General features: G+C 28.8%; 1 protein-coding gene across 2 annotated transcripts; it reads right to left on the bottom strand.

The window, feature by feature from the left end:
• Positions 1-7594: 7594 nt before the first annotated feature.
• Positions 7595-22710, bottom strand: LOC103494917 (probable linoleate 9S-lipoxygenase 5). Of its 2 annotated transcripts, XM_008456304.3 has the most exons (11): positions 22567-22710; positions 20958-21188; positions 14271-14412; positions 11448-11743; positions 11099-11339; positions 10676-11014; positions 10513-10598; positions 9836-9943; positions 9425-9729; positions 9075-9338; positions 7595-8529 (listed from the first exon to the last, which is right to left on the bottom strand). In XM_008456304.3, exons 2-11 carry the CDS (start codon positions 21159-21161, stop codon positions 7776-7778), a joined length of 2739 nt encoding a protein of 912 aa, XP_008454526.3. In that variant the 5' UTR covers positions 21162-21188; positions 22567-22710; the 3' UTR covers positions 7595-7775. The 2 variants fall into 2 exon arrangements, with proteins under 2 accessions (XP_008454526.3, XP_050940667.1); XM_051084710.1 differs by lacking the exons at positions 20958-21188; positions 22567-22710 and having other exon boundaries at positions 14271-14714.
• Positions 22711-23069: the final 359 nt, after the last annotated feature.

Raw genomic sequence — 23069 nt, forward strand, 5'->3', positions numbered from 1 at the left:
GTAAAATCTATCCATTTTCTATTATTTATTTAATTTTTTTTGTTATTCATAAAAATATCTTATATATATATATATATAACTTAAGCCTTATTTAGTCACAATTTGGTTTTTCAAAATTAAGTTTGTAAACATTCCTTTTCTTGAAACGTTGAAAATCCCACGTTGGAAAAACTATGAGGATCAACTCACACTTCTTATAAGATTATATGAACTACTTCTCTAATTTCTAATTGATTTTGAAATTGATGGAACCTCGTTCTATCAAATATCCTTTTATCCCTAATTTTTTTGGTATTGTTATTCGTATTCTACCACTTTGTTATAAAAAATTAAGTCAAATTTTGAAAATAAAAGAAAGAGTAAATTTTAAGAAGGAAATTTGTTTTAAATGAAAAAACTATTTAAAATATTTATAAATATAACAAATTTTTTTATTATCTAATAATTATAGACTCGGACATTTATCAACGTCTATCATTTTACTACATTTGAAAATACTCCTTTAGAAATTATTTTTGTTTTCAAAACTTGGCTAGTTGAATATTCTACTTACGTGTACCGAAGAAAAAAACTAATGAGTTTACAAGAAAATGAAATGAAACACGTTTAGTTTGTTTTTTTTTTCTTTAAAAAAATGTTTACAGCTAAATTAAACGTACCTCATGTATACAAATGTTGAAATTTTAAATTTTGATTACATATATATTTAAAGTTTAAAAATAAAGTATTTTATGTGTTAGTTAAATAACTATATATATATATATATATATATATATATATATATATATATGGTCGAACTTATTAATTAACCAATCATATATTTTATTAAATAATAATATTGTTGGGTGGTGAATGGTGAAGGATATATTATTTGACTATTTTCTTTTGAGAGTACATTTAAGTTGGTTGGTTGCTTCCATCAATGTCCACCTATTCTTCATTTCTACTTCCTTTGGCTTTTTTTTTCTTTTTTAGGAATCGTGACGATGGCAAAAGTAGCAAAAAAAAATTTATGATAATAGAACATATGTTACTGTATTTTCTAAATTGTAAAAGTAGCAAATTTAAAAGTGAATAATCTTTTGATATTCGTACAATATCATTAAATACTTGTTAGATTTATCATATTCGCAATATACAAAAAAGATGTGTTATGAATTGGTTTTTTCTAAATTTTTTGTCATTCGATGCAATTTCCCTTGTTTTTTATTGCTCACACGTAATAATTTTAGGATAAATTACACAAACCACACCTAACGTATGGTACAGGTGGTAATTACAATTACACTATTTAACTTTCAGTAATTGGGACTCTAAACCTTTAAAAATATTAAAATTGAACCTACAAATGATAAAAATCGAATCATCAAACTTTTATATATATGTGTATATTAATTAGTACTATTTATACAGTAATATAAGTTTGGAAGTCCAATTTTAAATTTTGTATTAAGTTTGAGGGTTTAATTTTTAATTTTGAAAGTTTAAAAATATAATATGAATTCTAACTACAGATTATTTTTACAAGTTTTCCAAAATTTTGAAAAGGTTTAATCAAAATTTGGAAGTGAGCGATGGTAATTGACATGGTTTTCTTTATTACACAACCATCAAACTAAAAAAAAAAAAAAAGACAATAACAAAAGCAAGAACAAATGTTTGTTAATATGGCAAACAATGATTAAATAATATAAAAAATTTCAAAAAAAAAAAAATTATTTACACTATGTAGAAAAAATATTACTAAAAATTAAAATTCATATTTTATCAAACTTTTTGTTTTTTCTCTATTCATCATGTTGGATAAAACTAATGGAAATAGAGGGAAATATTTGGGTCAAAATCTTTAATTTGTTGAGATGTCTAAGAATTAATGTGTTCCCATACTTTTCACATCACATCCATGTATGTATAATGTTCAAATTATGAGAAAAATAAATGGTTTTTCCCCCACACGTTTTCTTTATGAAAAGAGTAATAATAATAATAATAATAATAAAGTTATAGGTTAAATTATTGTTATTATTATTATTATTATTATTATTATTATTATTTGGACTTAATTCATTTCGGTTATAATTCTGGAAAATTTAAATAGTATCAATATTTTGCTATTTGTAAAAGTATCTTTTAAATCTTTTCAAAATAAATACCTTTGAAATTTTTCAATTGTTTCAAAAAATACTATTATTTTTGTAAAAGTTGTAATATTATTTAGAGAAAATTACATTTTTAGTTTCCAAGTTTTAAAGAACGTGGGGTCTCTAAGTTTAAACGATGTAACTTTTTTTAGTTCTTATGTTTATAAAAATAAACCTACTTTAGTTTTTGAGTTTTCAAAAGATACCTTTTTAGTATTCAAGTTTATAAAAATATATTTAAAAAATCAGTCGAATAACTTCATACTTTTATTTTTAAACAATTATTTAACATTTTAAATTACAAAAATATTTTCTAGAAATCAAATTTTCTTTAAAACTACTTTTTTAATTTTAAATATCATATAATTACTTTTTAAAGAAGTTTTTTTTTTCTTTCTTAAACCAAGGGAACTGTGCTTATATTTATTTTTAATAATTTACTCATTAATTCTTTTCAATTAATTGAAATAATGTGTTATGTAAATGATTTCTGTACTTCTTAGAATTCACCAAAAGAAAATCATCTTTTTTTCATGAAAAAGGTGTATCAATTTTCGGATGAAACAAAAAAACAAAACCACCAAAGTCGATAGATGCTTAAAAGTGAATTGTACACAATATCATACTTTATTACAAAGAGATAAAGGGGTATCTTAAAACTCATGTTAAAATAATCTTCAACGTGTCAAATAAGATGACTAAGTATCCGTCCTCGAGAGACAAATCTACAACTTCAATATTATTAAATGGTTGAACTGATGGGAAGAAAAAAAGGACTGAATTAAATTTTGTTCAATCAATACAAGATAACTAGAAGAACAATTTTATAATGTGGTGTGTTAATTATTGTTAGATAAGATCGAAAGTTTTAAAGAAGTTGACCTAAAAATTATTGAGTTTAAATGTTGTGCCAAATTACAATAAATAAAATGATGATGTTGACAAATTTTTTTTTAAAAAAAAGTTTCACATGTGAATTTAAATTATTAATAAACAAAGATTTTATGTAACGCCCCAAAAATTTAGATAATTTTGGAGTCAGTTATCTTAATTTTGTTTATCTAGATTTAATTTATTGGGCGTTATTTTGAATCCATTTAATGAGAATTATTTGATTTATGTGGGAATTAAAATTAATTAAATATTTCTTGGATGAATATTTAATTAATTAGAGGTTTTGACACGTGGTGTTTGTTGAGTTTTTATTAAATGGTAGGTTAAGAAGATTAAGTAAAGTTGTGGATTTTTAGTGTTGTTAGAGTTGAATTTAATTAAATAATTATGGAGGTTATTTAATTAAATTGTCGGGTGGAAAGTTTGTTAGAGATTCAATAATTATATGTATATGTGGAAATATATATATAATTATTATGTTAAAGGAAAAGATAATTATATTTGTTGAAATATAATTATTTAAGGAAAAGATAGTTGTATTTTGGGGAAAGGATATTTATTAAAGGAGAAAAAGTAAAATAATTATATTTTGGGAAAATATAATTATTTGTAAAAGGATAATTAATTACTTTGGAGAAGATAAATAATAATTAATTATTGTGGAAGATAATTAATTATTTTGGAGAAAGATAAATAATAATTAATTATTGTAGAAGATAATTAATTATTTTGGAGGAAGATAAATAATAATTAATTATTGTGGGAAATAATTAATTATTCTGTAGAAAGATAAATCTTGATTATGGAGTGGAGTTGCTATGGTTGGGTTAAGATAATTCATGTTGAAAGTTATATACATATGATTATTATGTTAAAGGAAAAGATATTTATATTTGTTAAAATATAACTATTTAAGGAAAAGGTAATTGTATTTTGGAGAAAAGATATTTGGTAAGGGAGAAAAAGTAAAATAATTATATTTTGGGAAAATATAATTATTTGTAAAAGGATAATTATTTTGGAGAAAGATAAATAATAATTAATTATTGTGGAAGATAATTAATAATTATTTTGGAGAAAGATAAATAATAATTAATTATTGTGGAAGATAATTAATAATTATTTTTGGAGAAAGATAAATAATAATTAATTATTGTGGAAGATAATTAATTATTTTTGGAGAAGATAAATAATAATTAATTATTGTGGAAGATAATTAATTATTTTGAAAGAAAGGTAAATAATAATTAATTATTGTGGATGATAATTAATTATTCTGTAGAAAGATAAATATTGTTTATGGAGTGAAGTTGTTATGGTTGAGTTAAGATAATTCATGTTGGAAGTTATAAGTGATTTATTAGAAAAGATTTGATTGATTAAATTAATTGAGGACTTAAGTTAATTTGAGATTTTGGAGGGAAAAGTTAGTTTTGGTGGAATTGTAATTAATTGAGTATATATATATATATGGATATATATATTTAATTAATAATTTGGAAAAGTGTAGTTAATTATATTATGGAATATAATTATATTTATTTGGAAAAGAAAATAATTCATGAAGAGAGAGATGATTGATTTTGATTGGACGAAAAAGATATATATTTATAAGAGAGAATAATGGTTTAAATAAATATATATTTATTGTAGATTTTGGTGAGAGAAAAATAATAATAATAAAGAAGTATTATTATTATTACTAATGGTTATAAATGCCTAAGATTAAGGCATTGATTTAGGAAAGATAATGGGAATAAAGATATATGTATATTTTTCTGGTATTATATATATATATATCCTAAAAGGAAAAGGAAAAGGAAATAATAATAATAATTATTATTGTTATTATTTGGGTCTATAAATAGCATTGGAATGCTTAAGATGGAATTAAAGGAAAAAGAAAAAGGTTCTTTATCTTCTTCTCTAAGATAACCCTCTGCTGTCGCCGCTTCAGTTAAAGTTAAGATTGGTCTCTTTGGAAGCTTGAGGATTTAAAGTGATGAATTAAGAGGATTTTTCGACCTCCATTTGAGTAACCTTGGTAAGCAAATAAAATTAAATTAATATTTTATTAATTTAATTTTGGATCTATTTGGGTTTTCTGTAAAAGGTTCAATTGGCTAAACTTTTAAGATCTAAATCTTGGATTTTTCCCAATCAAGGTTGAATTGGTTTCAACCCTTTTTTTAGAAAGTTAATTAATTTGAGAGAATTTTTGGATGTTAGCCAATTGCTAATTTCATTTAATTAAGATACTAAGTTTTCCTTTTATGATTAGGATCAAGTTAATTGGAGAATTTTTACTGTCAACTAGGGAGTACCTTGTTTGGCTAAAATCTTCAGGTAAGAGATTCTCCTACTAGACCTTCGAACTGAATTTAAGAGACCGCATGTAATTATGATTATGCATTGATGGTAGCTAAAATGCATAACTTGATGCTACTGATAATGACTGTCATTGTATTGATGTTGATGATTTATGATGACAGTTGATGTTGATGATGATGACTGAGATTATTATGTTGATGATTGATGATGATAGTTGATGTTGATGATGATGACTGAGATTATTATGTTGATGGTTGATGATGATGACTGATGTTATGTTAAGGACTGATAGATTGATGTTGATGATTGTTAATGCATGATATATTAATCACATGATTAAGGACGTTAAGATTAATACTCATGCCATGTTATGATGTTATGTTATGCTACATGCTATGGATAGGGTGTTCTGTTAACTTTGTCTATTAGAGTCGTACCTGCATGGGTGTCCTTCGGGATCACCACCTATTTAGGACTGTGTGGTTCGACGGGACGCCAGTCTAGCATGGATATAGATATGATTCGAGTGATTCGACGGGGTCCTCGCATCCCGATTGTCTTAGTGTTACCCCCGGGTTCACTACAGACCAGCATGTCCTAGGTGCTCCCTCGGGACACCGAAGACCAGATTTTCGTTCCTACGGGAGCGCATGTTGCACGTGTTCGGGAACGTGCCAGAGATTGGGTACCATTTTCAGGACTCTAATGGGAAGTTAACAGACACCTAGCGGGACTAGTAGTAGGTCCCTTACTGAGTATATGTTTATACTCACTCTTTCTATGTTTAACATTTCAGGCGAAGGTAAAGGTAGAGGAAAGCTGGCGAGCGACAGAGAAGGATCCGTGACATGCCATATGGGGACTCAGTTTTGCTTCCGCGTTTATGTTTCAGTGTTTTAATATTCCGTTTTTAATGAAAATTTATTCTTCCCTCGTTTCAAAAAAAGTGTCTCTTGTCATCGTTCCGTTTTAGTAACGACCTCAGCTTAGTATAAAGAGTTGGGTCGTTACATTTTATTACTTTCAAATAATTGAATAACTAATATTAGATTAGTACTTTTATTATATTATATGTTAACTTTTTATAATATAACAAAAAAAGATGTTGTTTGATATTATTTTGAGTATATTAACATAAAACATCAAAACTATAGAATTAAATATATCATAGAGATAATTACAGAGAGGAACCTCATGCTTTTGCAAATATTTCTTTTAGTTTGTCATTTGCTATTATAATATATATCTCAAGAACAATGTGATATATTAAATATGATTATTATTATTTTTAAAAGTTGAATATTGTTTATTTGTTTAAGAGTATATTCAATGAGTTTGATGCTGCAGTTAAGTTTATAATTTAAAATTGCACGAGTATAATGTGTGTATTTATTGAAAAAAAAAATAAAAGATATATTAAATTCATCTCGTGTCTTCACAAATATATATATATGGAAACGAATAGAAGTTTATTGGTGTTTGTTAGTGATAGAAATTGATTTAAGTTTATTATTAATAGAAGTCGATAGAAGCCTATCATTATTTGTTAGTTGTTTTAATTTTAGATAGTTTGACATTTGTTTTAACTGATTAGAGTCTTCACAACTTTGAAAACTGAACTCCAAACAAAGTGGTGTTTTTCTTTTAGGAATAATATTTCTTTTTGCGCTAATTGAGTTCTTGTACTCTTTTTTTTTTTTTTTAATATTTATGGCTAGATGTAGGAGTAATTGTCGAGGTTCGAAATATCGAAGTCATGATTTTATGGAATATATCAATATAAAAATGGATCTAACACACGTATTCATCAAATTTTAGAAACTAAAGAAGTTTTTTCTTTTTTTTCCTTTTTAAACAACGATAAATGAAAGTTGTAGTATTTATAAACTTAATTTTTCAAAAACAAAAAATAAGAAACAAAATAGTTATCCCTTATCAAATACATTATGATAGGAATATAGATGGCTTTGCTTTTGAAAAAAAATTATTAAAATAGTAACCCAAAGTCATGAAATATAGGATATGTGCTTAGAAGCTTAGCCTATGAGGTACTTTAACATAAAATAATGGTCAAAAGAGTTATCCAAATTAGTCATAAAAACATGGTCAAATTTTGATGCAAGGTTGATTTTTGATCTGAAAATCCTTTGATAAAGAAATAGTACTTAACAAAGCTAATTAAGAAATATTAAAACTCAAAGAATTTGAAATAGGATTGCACAATGTGATTTAACAAAATAATTATATATAAAAGGAAAAAAAAAGTACATACATTATCTTAACCCAATACGTCTATGTAAGTAATATAATTATGTTCCATAAGATAAATCATCAACACTAATCAAATACATATATGTATATATATAGTAATAGAAATTTAATTATGTGTACCTTATTCAAAGAGGGGTTTTAAATGGAGACACTGTTAGGAATTCCTTTTCCTGTTAGCCCCTCTTCACTAGATGGATAGAGCAAAGTGTAAGGCATGAAAACTGGTCCAACTCTATTTCTCAATGTCAAATCTTCATTTCTTTTCGTGATTCCATCTTCGATCTCGGCCAACATTTTCCCGAACTTCTTGAACGCGTCCAACACTTCTTTGTCTGCAGTCCATTTAGGGGAGTCTCTTTGGCCGAGATACACTTCATCAGATGAATGCCTTGACAATATCTCTATTGACGCGATGCCAAGAAGAGTTTGCAAGTGTGCAGTGATTGTTCTTAAAAAGGCTTTCTCCGGGTTTGTTTCGAGTTCTTTATACTCTGGAGTGCCTTCCTCCGGCATGAACTTTCGACTTATAGTTGGTCGATTGGGAAGGTAACCTGCGTAAGGGTACTGTCCGAAGTTTACTGCAGCATGAAGAGCTGAAGCAATCCATATGATGATAGCACATGTGTCGATTAACTCTTCAATATTCTGCATCTTAGGCCACCATGGTTCGTCTTTCTTGTCACCATGACCTTCCTCTCTAAGTTCCTTCCACCAAGACTGAAGTTCAGGGTCATTCCGAATCGCTTCATCGGTCTTGTAATAGAAAGAACAATAATCTGTAACCCATGTCTTGATTGCTGACCAAATCTCTAGTCCATCGACAGCATATGGATAGTCCTCAATTACGAGACGAAGTCCATGTGGAGAATTTGAATCCTCAATTGCCATCCCTCTAAACGAAACAATGATTTTAAACACGTTAAATGAATAGTTTGTAAAGTATCCGAACATGTTTTACTTAAAAATTACCCACAATCTAAGAATCAACCAGAATAATACATACAGTACGACACAGACATGATAAGACAGTTATTTTTTCAAATTTTAGGACATGACACAACAAGGACACATTTATTAAAAAATACATTGTTTATAAAATATATCATTTTTATATCAAAAGAAAATTCAAGTAAATGGATTGATGTATTTTCATGCCTACAAAATTTAGTTGGATGTATTTCACACTCAAATTTTATTATTATTGACATATATACATTTATTTACTCTACTTAACAAGTGTTTTATCCGTGTCGAAAACATTTTTTCTACTAACAAGTGTATGATATATATCAACAAGTATTCGATATGGACACATTATAACCAAATTGAAGTGCTCATGCTTCTTAACTCCCAACAATCTCCTATGTTAATGTTCGAAACAAATTAATCTTTAAACAGACTAATGTCCAATACCAACTACAACTATGAATTTTGTACCTTTTGATGAGATCTGCAGGGAGTGCTTGTTCATGAAACGCCCAGTCCTTATATAAAACAGATGACATCTCCATTGCATATTTGGATGGAAACACTGTTGCTTCCAAAATGCCACCTGCATTAATGAGTATCTGTCTAGCAAACGCATTTATATTCATGGTATCTCGAAAGTGAGGATGGAGCAGCTTGAAAACTGGATGAAGAACACTTAGTTGTCTGTTTGTTGCAATCACAAATGGCTCAATTACAGCATGAGTATTCAACCTACGAGAAACCGAAGTTATATTCAACAATCCATATGATTTAGAACTAAACTCAAATTGTCGGTCCACATCACAGAAGAGTTATACCAATGGCTGATGAGTTGATGATAGCCAGAATCATTTACGGCCACATAAGCTTTCGCGAGTTGCCAAATTGTACTACCAACCCCTTGTTCAGCTGGAAAGAAAACCCTGCTAACCACTCCAAATTCGTCACCTTGAAGATTTGGCAAGCTCAGTTCGATTGCCAATGGCTTCAGAGTACCATTTTCTTGAAGGAAAAGTATGGTTCGGCTGGCATAAGTCTTTGTGGAAGTTGTATTTACTCGTCTAAGGTATGGCATTAGTGAATCATGGTGATCCAATATGAATAACCTGTTCTTCTTGATCGCCTAAACCACCAAATTACACAAAAATAATATCAGCTATTTATTTTCTAAGAATCAAAACTTTATTTTTTTTTTATTATTATGGACTCGATGATGATAATTCACTCACCTCTTCTACCGTAAGTCCATCCAAGTTATGTATTATCTGTTCTTCAGTTATCTTACTCTTCTGATCACCATAAACCTTAGGGTCAAGCTTGCTTCTTGGTGGAAAGTCCTGCAACTCAAAGTATGAATTTTCAGTTCAAGGAAACCAATCTCTCTCTTCCTGTATAATACATTCATCCCATTTCAGATTTCCTTGATCCCAAATTTTCAAATAAAATAATGAACTCATCCTCACGTCCCACATTTTATATCATTCTCAGAGGTATAATAAATTTGAGGGCAAATGTTTTTTTGTCCCGATGTTCTAGGTTTAGTTTTCATTTAGTTTATAAGTTTCAAACAGCCCGTTTAATTCTTAAGTTTTGGGTTTTGTTTCAATTCAAATATATCCTTAATTTCAAAATGTAACAACTTTACCATTGTTTTAGTTTTATTTCAATTTGATCCTTAGGCTTCAAGATTTGAACTTTTAAACTCGATTTTTCACTAACTACTCACTTTCCGTCCTTAATGTTAAGGTATCTGATTAATTTAAGAGAATTATCATCAATCATGTGTTATTTTTGGACTAAACTATAATCAAACTCAATATCAAGAACCAAGCAGAAACTAAACCCAAAATTCAAGACTACAAATGTATTTTTTTTTCCCTAAATTTGTAGATTGATGAGAGAGTACTTGGAGTCGACGAATGATGACAGGGTTCAATCCAGCCAGCATTTCTCTACCAAATTCTTCATCAGTCCTCCAAGCAGACTTATCCTCTGTTACAAAAATCATCAAGTTCATCAGAAAATTTAACCCAGCAAGAACTTACCAAACACTTCAAACTTCCAAATACCTTTAATCACTTGAGGCAAAGGGAATTTGAAGAGCCTTTCACCATCAGTTCTAAAAATCTCCTTAAGAAAAGGAGCCGCAATGTTTTCTCTGATAACCTCAAACAAACCTTCCGGCACTGGAAATCCTCCTTCATACAGATCAAGAACATCCTGTAAACTATCGAATTCACCCGGAATCCCTTCAAAGTATTCTTCGAGACCAGGTTTAATAACCTGAGAAACTGCCTTCAACGCATAAGCAAGAAAATCGGACAACTTCAAGTGACCAAACCTCTCATCTCTCGGAACATAAACATTTAAGCTCTTAACAAGTGGTATTCTGCTCTCAGTTTCCGGGTCTGAAAATGAAATTGAACCCATGAAACTAATGTTTTCATTCACAATCAACGAAAAATAGTGGAAGAGATTTTATATTTTCTTGCCTGACTTGGTGGGCGGTCGTCCGGTTCTTCCTCTTCTTGGGTAAGGATAGGTGGTTGAGCCACCAAGGACAGGACGAGCGTATTGTGGAGCTTTATCGGGATCAGCGAGATCGTTGTAGAGAGCATAATCATAAACTCTATCCCATTCTTGAAGTTCGCCATTGCCGTCTCCTCTCAAGCTTTGCAGTTCGTCTTCTCTGAATTTGCGAAGTGGCTCTGGTGTTTCACTTGGAAGATAGCTCTGTCAACATCCATTATAACCAATAACAAATTTTAAAGTCCAATCGACAACATTTTCCAAATGCTTAACCAACTTTTTACGGTACAAAGAAAAAGAAAAAGCGATCACCTGGTTGACAAAGAAGATACGATCTTTTTTGTAGCGGTGAGTCGGGTAAATCCAAGAGTTGCATGGGAAAAAGAGTGTTGTTCCATGAGGAGGAACATGTTGAAGAGTGAGAGATTTGAGGTAGAATTGTGTATGATGATGATTTGTAATGAAGAAAGCACCGGGAATTCCCATATGTTCTTCATCCCAATCAAATGTAACTTTAAACGTAGCTTCCCCAGTTGTTAATGGCGTTATTGTCGTTATCCATTCCTCCAAGTAGGCTTCTTCTCCCAATTTTCCTCTCAACTCATTTGCTATGAACAAAAATCATGATATACAAAAGTGCAATTAGTTTTAGTAATCGCTAGATTAAATTCTCAGTTGTCCATGTTGTCATAGACACGAGAGGTGAATAGACATTTTCATTATAACAGTAAAATAACAAGATAAATGTGTTTTTATAATCTTTTTTTAGAGATATCTAATTTTGTGAATATATTTTATCAATTCTTTTAACATTTCCATAAAATTTAGACATAGTCATTGTTTAGGTTGTTGTCAACATTTTCAAATTTTGAACATGGAAGGAAAAAGATGTTTAGATTATCATTAATTTGGAAATAGGCTTTATTACAACGAAAAAAGTCATCATAAACAAAATAGAGGACAATCAATTAAGGTAAGAAACATCATGAACTTTCTCTTTGGAGAAAAGATGATGCGATAGAAAAAAATTTCCAATAACACTCTTTAACGGTTACGATAATCAAAAGAAAAATCTCGTCAAAACACTTGACAAGTGCAACGGTAATTAACATCGACTTTATTCTTTGATTAGGGTATGTTTAGAAAACTTTTTTTCTAAAAAGAATTTTTTTTTTCATTTATTCCCACAAATTATCGTTTTTTTTTTTACTAAGAATGTTTGAAGTTTTGTTTTTCTCTTTATAACAAAATAAATATGTTATTTTCTTATTAAAAAAGTAACAAATATGAGAGTTTAGTTTTTAAAGAAAAATCTATAAATATGAGAGACCTTAAGATGATAATTAACAATGACAATATTGAGTATAGGATAAGGTCGAGGGGGGGGAATTTTGATAAATTAAATTCAACTTTTTTTAGAACTATTAAATTCAATTTAAAAAGGATAATTTTAGGGCCAAATTTTAGAATTCCTAAAAAAAGAAAATTGTTTTTTTTTTTTTTTTACAAAAAGAGTTAATTTGACCAAATAAAATTAGCTTATAATATCAACACACATAAATAGGTTTGAGTCAAGAAATGGAAACAATGAAATATTTGAAAAAAGAAATTAATATTGTTTTGGGTAATTCCAAGTATATATGATATTGAATTTCTTTTAGTGTCCAACATTTTTCTATTTCCTTTTTCTCCCCTTTTTGTCTTGTTTTTTTTTTTATTTATTTATTTATTTTTCTTCTTTCTTGCTCCCTAAGTATTTACAAAAAGAGAGAATTTCCAAAGCTTCTTTTGGAAAATTGAAATTTTCTCAAAATTCTTGGTTTTGTTAGGCTAAAATTAAGGTGGAGTAGAGATCAGGCTTCCAAAACAAAAACAAAAATTGGGTTTTAATAGAAATAGAAATAATAATAATCTCTAACTTTGAAGTTTAAAAAATAGCAAGTTTTATAATTTTTATGTACCAAAATGACAATTATAAACAAATTTCAAAGATTAAATTTGTAATTAATTATTTTAAATCCTGTTTTTTACCTATTTGTTTGACCAAAAACTTAATCAAATTATATCAATACCCTTTATGCAAATCAACAACATGATTCGAATTGTTAAGTCATATTATTCTTAAAAAAAATTACAAAAATAAAGATAAGTCGACTTTTTTCAAGAGTGATGACTTGAACTATGATTAAATTTTTTTAAACCCTAAACTTTTGCACCATATTTGTTTGTGTTCATATTCTTAATTAAACTTTCCTCTATATGTATATATATATATATATATATATATATATATATATATATATATATACATACACATTTGAGACTTGTGAGATAAATTTATTAATGGCAACAAAAAGCCAGCTGGGGTATAATTATAATAGTAAATATAATTTTAAAATTACAACATTAGCATTATACTATTTTGTCAAAAATAGGTTTCCATATATATTACAAATTTTAATGACTAAATTAAAATATAATTAGTTTAGTAATATAGAGATAGAAAAAGGGACTTGATGACACTTTTTTATGAGATAAACAACATAAACAATATTTTAAGCAATAAAAATATTTTAATTATTTGAAACGTAAAAAGATATGTAAAATTGTGAGATGGAAAAACGAGCCCTATATCTCCAAAAACGAAAGCGTTGTACCAATAGTGATTAAGTCGGACTCACTTTATCACATAAAGCAAAGTATTATATGCTTGTTGATAATATTATGCTTGTTGATAGAAAAGAAAAACTTATAAGCCAAGCTTTAATTTCACTAACCTCACATAAAGAAAACATTCCATGTCCACTAAAATATTCTTAGATTGAGAATGTTTTATTAAAAGGGTAAAAAGAAAATTGACTCAAAAGAATGTGATATTTACTAGAAAATGAGAGAGACTTATGCCCCAAGAAAGAGAAAACAAAATAACTTTTTTTAGGAAGAAAAGAAACAAGAAACTTGAGAATGTCACTTATAAGTCTAGAACATTGTGGTTGTACGTATGAAACGCTATGAACCTATTGATCACATTGTCTAGCTAGCTTTCTCTCAGAGAAATTTTGTAGAAAGACCAGACGAGAGAGAGAACGACCAAGTCGAGAAAGAAAAGAGGGAGGGAAGAGAGGAATTACTTACATGGATCTCCATGGATTGCACTAACAAGTTGAAGAGAAACTCTTTTGCCTACAAACTCATAGAGAGTATCAAGCAGAGAAGCATTAAAATCATCAAAGTCCAAAACATTGCTTTTCATCAAAACCACTTCCCCTAAAATCTTCTTCTTCTCTTCTTTTAAAACCATTCTAACTCTCTCTCTATTTTTCACTTTTAGAAAACTCAAGAACTTATGAGGTATACCAAAACACACACACCTTTGTTTCAAGGCTTTAAATATAATTTGGTTCCCAAGAAGAGAATATATTCATATCTATTTATATCCACACACACACACACGACATGCAACTGATCAATAATTGACCCGATTACGGTTTACCCGACCCGACCCGACATATTATTATTGTTGTTGTTAATATTCACCAAACAACAAATTTAAATGTAGGGATTTTAAATGGTTAGGTTCAGGAAGAAGAACCCCTTAGGTTGAGTAAGTTTTTCAAAGGCTACAATATTATATCCATTTATAGCTTCTTCTCTTTTTCCAACTTAAATGTTTCCAATAAAAGAAATATTATCGTTTTAGTTTTAAGAGTTTTTTAATACTAACTTAATTAATTTATTTACTTTTTAAGAGTGTGAAAGCAACTTGAAAAAGATAAATAAAGATTTAATATTCAAATATATGTTTGGCATGGAAAATTAAAAAAAAAATGTTTTAAAAAAGAAACATTGTTTGATAATACTATTTTTAATCCATACAATTAAACATTAGATTGAATAAAAATTATTAATTATTAGTTAACGAAATAGGTTTATGTTATTAAAAATTGTTTATGTACACGGGTCGAGGGATTTCTTGGACCAACCAAAAAATTTGGGTCGATCAGCTTGACTATCTAAATAGTCCAAATAGGGTCTCCAACCCAATTATCTCTTAAAATTATGTTTTGTTGTAGGGTTATTATTTTTTTCATTTTTGTTACGTTCTTTATTAACTTAGAATACTTGAATTTGTGCATACTTAATAACTAAACTTTCATGGAATTCAAACATTAATGTTAAATATTAAAATTCAAGATAGGAGCGAGATCTATTACAAACATTATAAAAATATATGAGATGTATTATAAGATTTCGATTGAATTGAATCCATTTGAATTTTTAAAAGTGTATCCCGGACCTAATTACCCAAGATTAATACTTGTTTTTAAATGCACTTTACCGTTTTGTTAAAAGAAAAAAAAATGCTCCTATACTTCAAATAAAAAACTATCCTCACTTGAGAGCATTTATAAACATTTCAAAATTATCTTTGGAATAGAAAGATATGAAATGGTTCAAGTTGAAGGATGTTGTTATTGTGAAATTTAAAACGTAGGAGAGTACTTTTTTTGGAAGTTGTAGGACAAAGTAGTAGAGAAGTATTTGTGGTAATTTAGCCCTAAAGTTCTATATTCATCACTCTTTCCTCCCTCTTTCCTTTTGTGCAAATAGAGAAAAAAGAAAGAAAGAAAAGAATACTAAAATTTATAAGGAATAATTTGGTCCCCATTTGATTTAATTAATTAAGAACAGAATTAACTTTTTGAAAGCAACCACCCAACCTTTCAAATTTGTTTTACACATCATTATCACTTTAACTAAATGAGACTCGATGTATGGTTGGTTGCAATAATTGTATTTCTAAACTTTTAGTCGTAAAAATTTAATACCTCAAACTTTAAAAGTTGTAAAAAATAAAGACGGTATGCATGTTAAAGAGTCAAATCAATAGTGGGAATTTAAAAACCAAAACTAGAAACTTATTATACTTTACGTTTTTTGGCACGTTTGGTACCTAATAATTTTCTTGACTTTTTTCATTATATATATTCACATATATTTCATCTGATTTTGAAGTCGATAGTACAAATACTATATGTCTTGATCTTAAGTTATGCTCATTTTGGCTCGTAATATGTAATACTTTTTGTCTTTCATGTATGGACTATAGACAACATATTTCTCTTAAATTTCATTTTATAGATTTCTTTTGATATATAATTAAAATGTAGCTAGTAAAGTTAATTTCAAAACTAAAATAAATATACTATCATTGTTAGAAATTTTGATATAATTAATAAATTTGTTATAATCATAATTTATTATTCTTTATTTTCGAAAAGAAAAAAATAGTTTATATTTTTGTAGGAAAAGAAAGTAAAAAAAAAAAAAAAGAAACAAAAGAAGTAGCAAATTGGAATCAAAACATTGGTCACTAATTGTCACAAAGAAGAAAGGGGTTTAGGAAAAATCACTTTTCTTGAGCATTACTCCACATTTTGCCCACCCAATAACTGCATGCCCCCATGAAGTTATGTCTACTTTTATTTTGGATCTTTACTTACCATAATCTGTGCTTCATTTTTATTTAATAACTAATCCATAAATACTCCAAAAAAAAAATCTAATATATATATATATATAATACAACAATTCTAGGATAAAAATCGAATCAATCATTACGTTGAGCTAAACTCACTTTGACAATTAATTTATATATGTATATACGGACGTCAAAGACTCGACCAAACGTCGAAGCTTCGGCAGATGTTGAGGACGAGGCAACAGGTTTTCGAATGCACTAGAAGACTCGACAAATTTAGAGAGGCGTGAAGACTTTGAGAAATTAGGCGTGAGATTTAGAAATTAGGACGTGAGAATTTGAAAAATTTTGGGATTTTTTATTTTAGAAGATTATTTTATATTCCTAAAACCTTTTATAATAGAAAATAACTGTCACGAAAAAATACATTTCGAAAACAACTTTTTTTTCCTGCCAAAATAGCGCCTTTTAACCTTTTATGATAATTGTTTCTTCTTTCCTCTCAATTTGAGTACTAATGAAGTGTCATAGAATGTCATTTTTCTTGTAGTGTATTTAAACTTTGAATTGTATCCACTCAAATTTTATATTAGTAATAATTGTATCAACTTAAACCTTATTCTCGTTATTTTCGTTTTCGTGTAATCACTTGGGTATGTTTTCACACGATGAAATATCTTTTTCTTTATATATATATATATATATATATATATATCTATATATAGTCACGATTTTGAAAGTTATCCATACATCAAGTCTTACACGAATATATGCATATTTCTTCAAACTAGGATTAACAAAGTAGATAGTTAGAAACTATTATTTGAAAATTTTAATTGGGAGTCTGAATTCATTTGTACAATAAATTTTAGAGTTATAATTGAAAAATGTAAATAAGTTTCATACTATATTTAATCCAACGAAACATACAAAAGAATAAAGATTGATATACATATACAAGTTTGAGTTTGAGTTTTTATTAATACAATACAAAATCTAAGTATATTTAATAAAAATTCATAGATGTAATTTTAATCATGTTTATGGATAAATTTAAAAGGTTCTAATTATGCTCATTAACTTTAAATTATAACATTAACACATTATCATTTAACTAAACAATGACGTTTCATATCTTTTATTATTCAATAAACGTGTGAGTAATTGACACAAAAGGATTAGTGTGGAACCATTATTAAGCAATAAATAAGGCTCAATAGAAATAAATTAAATATAGACCAACTCACACATTAATTAATATAATTGTAATTAATTATTGGAAACTTCAAGAGCTTATTAGTCTAACATTTTCTAATTTCATTTATTTATCGATCTCGACTGTTGGACACGTAGCGTTTCTTCGTATAAATACAAATATTGACGCAAGTGTTTGTGTTATCGATTTCGAAATAAGATTTTCCATTCATTTCGCATATTAATTGAAAGAGGAAAAGAGCATCAATTTTGAAAAGAAAGAAAAAAACTTACTTTTTTCGACCTAATAAATCAATGATAAATTATCAAAGACAAGAACAAAAAAATTAGAAGTTAAAAGAAGAAGAGCCAAAAAGAAATTAAGTGAGTAAGAACCACGAAAACTAAGAGATAAAAAGTGAGATAAAAGTAGAACAAGAGTCGAAAAAACCTCTCCGCATGTTGAGCCGACTAAAAAATGAATAAGAATAATAGAGTTATGATCTAGAAACTAAACTAAAATACAAGCGAGAAAAGAATACGATAATTGAAAAAAGAGACAAACTTTAGTAACACCTACGAGAAATAAAATAAAAAACTTTAGCTTATTGAGAGTGATTTTGAAATGGCAAAATCACTTTTGATATTTTTTAAATTACTATAAAACATGCTTTTTATTTAAAACAAATTTTGATTCTATTAAATTAATTTTAAGTGATTAAACGATAATTTTAAATAGTCACTTAATAAATAAATTTTAAATCTTCCATGCAAAAAAACCACTTGAAAATTCAAGGACCAAACACATATATTATTCATCAAAATTTGAGTATTAAAGTGATCAAATTAATTATCTGTTTTGTATTGAAAAGAAAGATATGAAATGTTTTTGGAATTGACATTCACATCGTATATATGTATATGCTCAATGTATATTTCTAATAATAAGAACTCCTCGAAGAGAGAAAAAGAAAAGAAAAGGCTTCATTATTTGTTTTAAAAACTTGACGTCATAAACAATGGTGTTTTTGTTTCGCAATTCTATTAGGTTTGGTTTGTTATTTGATGGGAGAAGTGTTATGAAAGAGTGTACTTTTGTTATTTTGATTTGAAAGAGCACACCAAAGTTTTTTTTTTCCTTCATTTTTATTGTACTTTTATTTTCAAAAACATAAGAACGAAGACGGTTCATACCTAAACTTTTGAGAGATTAAGGATGTTAATATCGTTGATGAAAATACAACCCGACCCCATGTGTAGGACTTATAGAAGATCCGTAACGTAGGCAACCACAAGTGGTATGTGTGTAGTTTTGGAATAAGTGTTGTTATATTATTAAAACCTAATGTAACCAAACCCCAAGTGATGTGTGTGGTTGTACTTGGAAAGAAGTTAGTGAAAAATAGATCATGTACCCAACTCAACTCATTTGTGGTTGCACTCAAGTAACACAACCTCCCATTATCTTAATGCATGAAGTTGAAAATTTTAGTTTACATTTCATATATAGAAAAAGGAATTTTAAAAAAAAAAATCTAACTAATGAAATAATAATTTATGTTGTTTGGTTAGAGTGACGAAATAGAAATATATGAAATTTAAAAATGTAAAAGATGATCCGAACATTTTAAAATAGTTTTCTTTTAGTATATTTTAAACATTTTTCATCAAAGAGTGATTTTTTAAAAACATTTTTATTTTTAAGTCAATTCAAACGGACATTAAATCTCTCGTTTAAATGAAATGGACCGAAGGGTGTAGTTTCATGACGTATAATAAACTTTTTGTTCTTTTTTTTCTTTTTTGAGTTCTAATAACCTTTCTTCCCAAGAACTTTTCCAATATTATCCTTAAACACAGGTTTTTAGTTAGAAGTGGGAAATCAAAAATGAGAAAATCAATGAGACTTAAAAATTAAAATGTCTGAAAAACAATAAGGTTGAATTTCATAATATATAATAGTTCATTTCTCATATATATATATAAAGGGTTCTTCAACTCTAAAAAGCAATAAAAGATCCTTGAACTTTAAATTGTCTAAAAGATGCTTGTATTTCAAATTTTTGTATCCAATAATACATTTGAACTCCAAGTTTGTAACATTCACCTAATCAACTATTTTTAAAATATAAACATATTAGACAAAAATTAAAAGTTTAATATAGCATTAGATACTTCTTTTTTTTAATAAGACAATATAAAATTTAGTTTTATGTCCAAAAGATTTGCTAATCTTTAAAGATGTTGAAAAGCCTAGAAACCTTCCTTAATTACGTACCAAATTGAAAGGTAAGTGATTTTTCGACACGGATGAAAATACAAAGATTAAAAATTTGTTTAGATTGACTTAAAAAAAAAAAGCTTTCGAAGAAAATCATTTTCATTTGAATTTTTTTTTTAAATTGTTTAAAATATACTAAAAAAATTATCTATGTATCCTTCAAACATTCTAATTTTTATTAAAATAACTTATTTTTTGAATTAAACATTCGAAAATGTAATCCAAACACTTGAAAATTTAAATTTGTGTAATTAAATTAAAATGTATAGCTTAAAAATCTTAATAGCAAACAAAAGGTAACACAAAGAGACTCACTACACCTCTAATTCAATGTTGATGGGCATAAATTCTAGGGGAAAACAAGTTTGTTTACAATGTTTTTGCTTAAATAGACATGTTTTTAACTTCCAAGAACGTTCAATTTACAGCTAAACATGATAGAGCATCATTATCTTCAGGTAAATATGAAAATACATCATATCATATATACACACAATAATGAAACGAGGCAAAATGCCTCACTCAAATGACAGTAAGAATGTAGATGTACATACCAATCAGCCAAGGAGTGAATTGGTGTTGGATACAGATTCTTAATCTCATCATTCTTTGTGGATACGGAGAGGAATAACAACGCATTCCAGTAGAAAGCACCTGAATAATTTACACACTATCTTTACTCCAAAGCAACATTCTGCCTTTGTGAAAATTAGGCAATGCTCATATGCCTCTCCCACCTGATGTCCTCGGCGAATTCTGTAAGAGCAGCTCGAGGATTGCCATTCGAAATGGATAAGTAATATTGAGCGGTTTCGTCGTCCACCATCATGCTTCGACTCAATGAATGAAGTAGCCGCTTGTTCACTTGAACAGAAGACATACCTTGTTCGGATGTCACCTTACCATACAAATGTTGGGTCATGGGGATTCCATCCAAATATAACACTGCAACTTCCCGTTTTGCAATAGCATCCATCTCGATGTAACATATACTGTTAATGAGTATATTGGGATTGCCAATTGGGATTAACAATCTTTCTCTTGAGTATATGCCATGGTCACTCATCATGTTGTTCAGACGTTTTATGTCTGTAACCTACAAGAAAGACGTATATATAAACACATAAAATTAATACACCAAAGTCCATAACCATAGAAAAGCATTCATCTCAACAATGCAACGGTACTACGTCATGTTATTTATATGTTGTATGTATATAACCTACACAAACAATATATGTAAACAAGATTAATATACAAAGTCCATAGTCATAAAAAATTGAACTTGACCCTTCCTAATTGATTTATTACAAGTGCTTGGGAGTGGGAAAAAAAACTGCTTCACTCTTCATTTTTGCAGCAAGTTAATGTTGTGAAAGATATACAAGTTTCAACCATTGTTAAGACTATGATGATTTCAACAACACACCCGTCCATGGCCACCAAAAAGAGCTGATTTCAACATTTATACTTGATCCTTCCTAATTGATATTTTACAATTTACAAGGATTAGAGAGCATGTGTAAAAATGCCATTTTTGTAACCCATGTATAGAGGTGAAAGATATAGCGGTTTCACACAAGTGATATGATCGAGAAGTTTCTCCTCCATTTGCCATTTCCTCCGAGGGGCATTTTTTATGGTTGGCTAAGGTGTGTGCTGTCATCTGGAATCTTAGGGAAAAAATTAACAAAGTGTTTAGAAAGATGGCAAGGAAACCTAATCATGTGACTTTTGAGCTATAAGATTCATTCTTTTGGGTTCGTATTCGAAGTTCTTTCTTAGCTATTCTAGAGGCATTATTTTGCTTGATTGGTTCCTTTTATTTAGAGGGGTCCTTCTTTTGTGCACTCGATTTTTTTAGCTCTTTCATTTTTTCACCTCAATGAAAGTAGTTTAATTCATTATATATATATTAGTTTCAACTGCTGGTGATTTCAACAATGTATCAAAGTTCATAGCTAGCCACAAGAAAGAGTTCATCTCAACAGTGGAACACAAATGTCCTTAATTGAACTTTACAAGAACTCAAGAGTTGGAAACACAAACAACAGAGTACGAAGTACAGATTTTTTCAAAGGTTAACAAATTTCAATTAAAGTTAGAACTTCAAAGCAGCAGTGTCTTCAAGATCAATGTTAAAGAAATCAAGTATCTATAAGCTACACTGCTGCAATAAACCATATAGCTACAACAGGAGTAATGAAAGTTCAAAGTGTTCTCTGTACTCTAGTTCCCTTACTTTCAATTCATATGTTTCCACATCCAACATAAAACAAAAATTCAGTAAGAAAACTTATGAAGTTTGAAGAGCCATAAATCTGTCGCATCGTCGAGTTTTCAGAGAAAACAAGGAAAACTGATGATCCCAACTTCTTAAAATTAAATTGAGTCTCAGAAATTCTACTATTTCTTTCCCTAATTTCCAGTCACTTTCTCAATAATAAGACAACAATAATATTCGAAGCCCGTACCTGAACAGAATATTTGACCGCTAGACTAGCCAAGCTATCGCCGCGAAGAATTCGATGAGAGATCGCAAACTTCCCAAGGCAATTATCTCTCCAGAAGCTCCAGGAGCTCGGCTTCCCGACCACATCCTTCACCTTCCACGGCGCTTTGAAAGCTCCGGCGACAATTTCCTGATCGGAAGCAACGGAGTGCCATAGACGGCAAACGCAGCTGGAACGAGCCAAGTCGGGGATGGAAAGGTGCTCGAAGATAAGGCGGAGGATGTCGCGGCAGGAGAGGGCGAAAAAGTGGGAGTTCATCGGAGACAATATGGCAGTGGAATGATCCGCCGGGGGAGGTTGAAGCGGTGGAGAGTGAACGGGCGGCGAGGGATTGAGGTGTCTGAGGATCTCAACGTCGTCGTCTTGATCGCAACAGCATCCCATTTTAGAGAGAAAGGGAGAAAGAAATGAATGGTTGGTTTTTGTTGGATTTTATTTGAACAAATTACAATTAGATTGATAAA

Source organism: Cucumis melo, chromosome 5, assembly GCF_025177605.1.
Source record: "Cucumis melo cultivar AY chromosome 5, USDA_Cmelo_AY_1.0, whole genome shotgun sequence".
NCBI classification, from domain to species: Eukaryota; Viridiplantae; Streptophyta; class Magnoliopsida; order Cucurbitales; family Cucurbitaceae; genus Cucumis; species Cucumis melo.

What these genes read in the sequence shown, in the direction of transcription:
- LOC103494917 (XM_008456304.3), bottom strand. Translation starts at nt 21,161, where the DNA reads ATGATGAGTGACCATGGCATATACTCAAGAGAAAGATTGTTAATCCCA. An exon ending in GTATCTTCTTTGTCAACCAG is followed by an intron (nt 11,340 to 11,447) that starts GTGATCGCTTTT and finishes GGATGTTGACAG; the next exon opens with AGCTATCTTCCAAGTGAAAC. An exon ending in TTTGCCTCAAGTGATTAAAG is followed by an intron (nt 10,599 to 10,675) that starts GTATTTGGAAGT and finishes TTTTTGTAACAG; the next exon opens with AGGATAAGTCTGCTTGGAGG.